The sequence below is a fragment of the Lygodium microphyllum genome, chromosome 2 (assembly GCF_053477565.2).
Source record: "Lygodium microphyllum isolate KBCC chromosome 2, Lygodium_microphyllum_v1.1.10, whole genome shotgun sequence".
Lineage (NCBI taxonomy): Eukaryota > Viridiplantae > Streptophyta > Polypodiopsida > Schizaeales > Lygodiaceae > Lygodium > Lygodium microphyllum.
In genome coordinates, this window is record NC_141136.1 from 27,030,600 (window position 1) to 27,037,750 (window position 7,151).

The 7,151-nt window shown below is 36.4% G+C and overlaps 1 protein-coding gene across 1 annotated transcript; it reads left to right on the top strand.

Moving 5' to 3' along the window:
* The first annotated feature begins 1,679 nt into the window (after positions 1 to 1,679).
* Positions 1,680 to 5,869, top strand: LOC148039561 (uncharacterized). Its single transcript, XM_087661600.1, has 7 exons — positions 1,680 to 2,412; positions 2,512 to 3,494; positions 3,916 to 4,697; positions 4,807 to 4,903; positions 5,293 to 5,403; positions 5,611 to 5,671; positions 5,766 to 5,869. The coding sequence occupies exons 1-7, from the start codon at positions 1,680 to 1,682 to the stop codon at positions 5,867 to 5,869; spliced, it is 2,871 nt and encodes a 956-aa protein (XP_087517726.1).
* Positions 5,870 to 7,151: the final 1,282 nt, after the last annotated feature.

Consider the following 7,151-nt stretch of genomic DNA (forward strand, 5'->3'; position numbering starts at 1 on the left):
CTTTGAGGTTCATATGTCTACCACAACTCGACAATACAATCCTAATGGTGGCTTGAGTGTGCGTAGGCAAATGCTTAATGTTACAAGAGCTAAACGCATGCAGATGGCAATAGTTAGAACAGAATTGCAACAACTGCATCATGCTACCATAGATAGAGATAGATACAATGGCATCCAAGCTACAAGTGTCCAAATGCCAGTTGCACCATTGTTGCCGTTGGAAGTTCAACCACCTCCTATTCGTCAAGGAGACAATGCAACTATCCACAATATAGATGTTGAGATGTTGGATAACCATGAATTGCTACCCTTCGGAGTGGAGGTACATAGCACAAGTCGACAAAAAAATGGAAACACAAATAATCCAGATGGTGGATTAAGAAATTGTAGGCAAATGCTTGATGCTACTAGAGCTGAATGTAGACACAGGGCAAGAGCAAGAACGCAATTACAACAATTGCATCGCACTACAACAAATACAATTGATATAAGTGCTCAAATGCCTGGTGCACCATTACTGTCCTTAGATGTTCAATTGCCTCACATTATTCAAGAAGAGAATGAAGCTATCCATAATGCAGGTGCAAGTACTGAGATGGTAGATGACCAGTACAGTATTCAAGCTCCTATATTTTTACCTCAAAATGGTGGATTTTGTTCAATTCTCCATGACATGCCACCTAATTTGGATATTCATCCATCAGTAACAATTTTGCTCTTCCAAAAACCAAATTTGCATGCAATTGGTACCCTTTGCAAGGTTTGTCACCATTGCATGGCTAAGTTGTGGCACAATGAAACTAACACAATGCGTACAACTTCGATTGGAAAGCATTGCTGTAGAGAAGGGAAAGTAATTTTGTCACCTCTACAGCAGCCACCACAAACTCTATGTAATTTGCTTGATGGCACACATCCACAAAGCAGAGAGTTCAAAAAAAATATACGTGCTTATAATAGTGCATTGGCTTTTGTTTCAATGGGTGCAAAAATTGATGAGCTTTTGCCTCAAAATGGAAATGGTTATACTTTTCGAGTTCATGGATCAATCTATCACCGGATGGGTTCCCTATTGCCAAGTGAGGATGGACAACAAATACCAAAGTTTGCACAACTTTATATTTATGACACTGATCATGAGTTATTGAATCGCATGGGGGTTTTACCTGGGCTTTTGCCAGACTTACTACAAGAGCTTCAACAAATGATGCATGATCACAATGCTTACGCACAGGCCTTTATAGCAGTTGGTGCAAGCTTGCAACGCAATCCATCAGTAGAAATAAGAATGTCCATTTTTCAAAATCGATCCACCTCTAGACGATATTTAGTTCCCACTACAAGTGAGGTTGCTGCAATCATGCCTGGACAAGGTGATGATGATACACTTGATCATCGTAGCATTCAAGTTTGCACATGACAAGGCCACTTGATTTATATTTCTAACTTACACAAGGCATATATGCCACTGTTATATGTTCTTCTTTTTCCAAATGGAGAGGATGGATGGCATACTAAAGTTCCATATGCATTTATGGATGCTCATATTAATGCCAATAATCTTGCAAATAAAGATTGTGTCACTCAAATGCAGTATTACGCTTTTCAACTTCAGATTCGAGATGATACTAATGCATGTCTTTTGCGTGGTGGTCGCTTGCTACAACAATACATTGTCGATGCTTATTGTAGCATTGAACAATGTAGATTGGCTTGGTGTCATCGTAATCAAGCAACATTTGGCTGATATGGTCAATGGTTCAAATGCAGTTGATACTAATATCGTTGGGATTGGTGTGGGCAAGAGAATAGTATTGCCATCTAGCTTTACAGGTGGACCAAGATTCATGTACCAATTATATCAAGATGCTATGGTAATTGTGCGTAGCAAAGGTAAACTTGATTTGTTTATCACCATGGCATGCAATCCTAAGTGGTCTGAAATTACAGATGCTTTGTTGCCTGGTCAAACTGCACATGATCGACCAGATTTAACTACTAGAGTTTTTCATTTGAAACATAAGGACATGATGCAGTCGATAGTGAAAAAGGAGTTGTTTGGTAAAGTTGTTGGATATGTGTCCGTCATAGAATTCCAAAAGAGAGGCTTGCCTCATTCACATACGCTCTTAATATTGGAACCACGTTTTAAGCCACTAGAAGCACGTCATTATGATAGACTGGTGTGCGCTGAGCTACCTAATAAGGAAAGGTTTTCGGATTTGTATCGAATTATTACTAAATGTAACATACATGGTCCATGTGTTGAGTTCAATCCAAAAAGTGCTTGTATGGTGGACGGAAAGTGTATAAAGGATTATCCAAAAAAGTTTATACATACAACTACAATTGATAAAACTGGTTATCCTTTATACAGACGTCAAGAGGATGGAAGGACTCATAATGCTAATGGTAACCTCTTGGATAACTGATGGATAGTGCCTTACAATCCTTATTTGAGTTCCAAGTATAGTGCTCACATAAATGTTGAGGTTTGCTCAACAATTGCAGCTGTCAAATATTTGTATAAATATGTATATAAGGGCCATGATCGAGCAACCATTCGGTTTACAAGTACGCGTGGTTCCGAATCCAATGATATTGACACAGAAAATATTGATGCACAAAATATTGATGAGATTGAGAGGTACTTAGATGCACGATATATTTCAGCTTCTGAAGCATGTTGGCAAATATTTGAATTCAAACTTCATGATGAGGAACCTGACATTCAACGATTGCAAATACATTTACCTGGAGAGAATATTGTTTCCTTTTATGACTCTGATAACATTTGTGATGTGGTGCAAAATGAAAATGCTCAAAAAACAACTCTCACAGAATGGTTTACATGCAATCGTTTGCACCTTGATGCTAGCACAGTTCTCTATCAAGATTTTCCAATATTTTGGGTTTGGAATGCACGCAAAAAAATGTGGACAAAGAGAAAGCAAGGAAACACATGTAGTCGAATATACTTTGTTTCACTTACATGTGGAGAAAAATACTATTTGCCCCTACTACTCACTGTATGCAAGGGGTGCACATCCTTTGAGGCATTGCGTACGGTTGATAATGTGGTATATTCAACTTTTAAGGAGGCTTGCATTGCAAAAGGAATGTTGGAAACATATGATGAATGGCAAATGTGTTTGCGTGAAGCTGCATTGATGCAAACCGATGCTCAATTAAGAAATTTGTTTGCATCCATCTTGGTATTTTGTTCACCTGCCCGACCTGGGGCTCTATGGGAACCTGGGGCTCTATGGGAAGAGTTCTTAGGTCTGCTAACAGAGGATATAAAACATCGACTCTCCTTGCAAAATAGACGAAATGTTGATATGCAAGATGAGGCCAATAATCATGCATTGATGCATATTCAAAAACTTTTAGATCAACATGGATGCAATTTGGCAGAGTATCATGGATTGCCTGAGGTGACAATGCAAGAGTACACAAATCCTTTGATCCTTGATGAACAACTATATGATAAGGTAGAACAAGAGAATACCTTCTTAACAATGCAACTTTGTTGAATGATGGAAAAAGAAATTGTTTTATGGCAATAATGAATGCTATTGATAGTGGTTTGGGTAAACCATTTTTCTTAGATGGCCCAGGCGGTTCTGGAAAAACATCCCTATACAAATGTTTGCTTACAAAGCTTCGCAGTCAAGGTCGCATTGCAATAGCTATAGCATCCTCTGGAGCTGCATTGCTTTTGCCACATGGTCGTACTGCCCATTCAAAGTTCAAAATTCCATTGCAGGCAGATAATAATTCTACATGCAATATACCTGAGTCACCTTTGCAACACTGTTAAAAGAGGCAAGTCTTATTTTGTGGGATGAAGCTCCTATGTTGCATCATAATACCTTTGAGGCACTGGACAAAACTTTAAAGGATATAATGCAGTGTGATATGCCATTTGGTGGTAAAGTTATTCTACTAGGTGGAGATTTTAGGCAAATATTACCTGTTGTACCAAAGGGTACCCGTGAGGATATTGTCGGTGCTGCTATATGTTGTTCCAATTTGTGGCAATATTTCAATGTTTTGAAACTTACACAGAATATGCGGGTCGCATCAGATCAGGATCAGTTTGTTGCATGGTTGCAAGACATTGGAGATGGAAAAGATTTGACAGATACTAATAATATATTGCAAATTCCACCTGCATTGTTGTTAAAGGGAGGATCTATGCAAGACTTGATCAATTTTGTCTATTGTGAAATGAGTTGTGTAATTGATTACAAAACTTTCTTTAGTGGACGTGCCATTCTTGCACCTCGAAACAATGATGTGGAAATGATAAACAATCATGCATTGCAGCTGATGCCGGGAGAGGTTAAACAATACTACAGTGATGATTCTATGGATAGAACCAAGGAGAACTCATTCCTCTATTCTGTGGAATATCTAAATTCCCTTGACCTCGGTGGAGGTATTCCTCCTCATATCTTGCTGCTCAAAGTAAATGCTCCAATAATATTGCTCAGGACCTTGAATCCTTCTAAAGGTTTATGCAATGGTACTAGGCTGATATGCAAGGCTTTCAATAACAAGGTCATTGATGCAGAGATAATTACAGGGACCAATATTGGTGACAGAGTTTTTATCCCGAGAATAACTTTCATCCCAACTACACTAGAACTTCCTTTCTCAATGAAACGCTTGCAATTCCCAGTCTGTTTAGCGTTTGCAATGACAATCAACAAATCTCAAGGCCAAACGTTATCATGTTTGGGGATAAAATCTAAAAACCCCAGTCTTTACTCATGGTCAACTCTATGTTGCTTTCTCAAGAGTAAAGTCTCCAGACAGATTGAAAGTCTTGATTAATGAGAAAGAGGACATGATAAATGGTACCATCAATATTGTATATAATGAAGTTTTACAGAAAGTATTGTAACCTCTATTTTTTCAAAAGTGTAATGTTTGTTCTCTCATATTATATTTGCATAATGCTTTTATTTCAATACAATCAAAGCCTTTTTTTCTTCTTTGTTCACATATCTATAAAATGTAGTGTTGTACTTTCTTATGCTCTTTTTCAGTAGTGAGTTCTTCGTCGATGAAAAGCAAGTTTGACTTATTTTCTCTGATTTAATACTTTAATGTTTTAATCATATCTCTCATATATGGATAAAGTTCTTTTATACAATATGCATTACAAACTCTTTTTCTCTTCTAAATTGGTCTTCTAATTTCAATATTATAATGTCTTTTTCTTTATTTTTTAAAATTTGATCAATATTACTAATTTTTATGTTTTCTAAATTTTATTGATAGATGGCCCAAACAGTATTTGAATATTATCGTGCCTCTCCTTATCAAATGAGACTTCAAGAAGCATTGCGAACTATTGCTACGGATGATATTATCCATAGAACTTTGGCTAGGGTAATCGAAAGATTACCCAATGATGGATTTACTAATGGAAACACTCCTTTATATGTAGAAATTTTATATTTTGGATGGATCCAATGCTACTATGTTGGACAAACAGATGTTGAGTACTTCATATCTCGGTCCCACACTAGACACATACCAAATGACTGGAGTAAATGGGAGTTTCAAGATTTATCATGTTTTGTAACTTTGCATCAGTTTCATCCAAATTCTGCTGACTGCTCTACTAATGTTAGAGCCAATCATATCACATCCCCAGGTAATACTTACTCACCATTTTCATTAATGTTTTGCTTTATAAATTTAATATTGTTATTTCTAAAGTCTTTTTTTTTCATTTTTAAATGTTGCAGCACAATCTGGGGCGGGGCATGTCACAGCTTTGCCCACACATGTTCCCCGTGCTAGATCCACTGTTGATAATTCATCTAAGAAGAGAAAGCTTTCTTTTCGATAGTTGATTTTTGACAGTACAACTATCTTTTTGAAAACATTATATACTTTCTTTTCCATTTACCTATTGTTATAGTTGGAATTCTTTCAGTGATATTTAAAAATCATTTTTGCTTCAGTTATGTTTTCCAATTATTATGGTTGAGATAATCAATGTTATATGTATTGAATTGCTAGATTTTATAATGAAGTTTAAAAATTGCAAGACTATTTGATTCATTACTAAGTGGAAGAATGTGTGAACAAATTAAAACATTTGTGCTTCACATCCCGGCGCGAAGCGCCGGGCTGAGTCTAGGCACAGAGCACCTAGTGGTACATGAAGTGAAGAGGTTTCTTGGTCAAACCAAGTGGCACAGAAGGTATCCCAAATAATTAGCTTATATACATACTTCTATCACTATGCTTACAAGGAAGTGTTTCCAATTTTTTTAGGCTCATATGTATACTTCTATCATGATGCTTTCAACGAAGTGCGACCAATTTTTTTGGAGACATTATCAAGACAAATCGTTCAGTGTATTGAAGAACATGTTGGTAATGGCTCCACTTCTGCAATGCTCATAATGGGATATTACATTCCATGTCTTTATTGATGCCTCTTATATTACAATTTATTATATTTGATCAATAAATCACAATTCGCATCTTTCCTTGACTTCTTTTTATGTCTTCATTTTCCTCTTTTATTATCTAGATCACTTAATTTGAATTCTAATCCTAAGGAAGAATCCTCATCATTACTATTGTCATTTGTATTAGAATCTTCTAATTCAGAGTTGAAAGACCCCTTGGTGGCTTTCTTTCTATACTTGCTTTTCCAAGTCTTTTTTCCACCCTCTAGGTAGTATCAGCAAGTACATCTATAGTGCCACAAGTCTACTACTCAATGTTAACCATAGCACTTGCTATTATGTTATCTAGACCTTCACAAAGTAGAAAATTTGTAGTTCCACTAATACTCTATCCACAATATCCAATATTCAATAAATTCCTAAAATTCTATGCATAATCTTGCACAAGCATAGACTTTTTCTTATTTATTTTAATTGCTTTTGAATGCCAACTATTTTATTCATCTGAAATATACCTAGAGATGCAATTTTTAGTGCATCATAGGTAGTGAAATGGTCCATACCATACGTACTATACCAATCCATTACTTTCCCTTTGAATAATGTAGCAGCAAATTATTGAGGCTTGACTTGATCCCCATACATATTATTGAAGCCACTAGCAAGCCATCTTGTTTTGAATTGGGTCACATAGCAATCCGGATCTTCTTT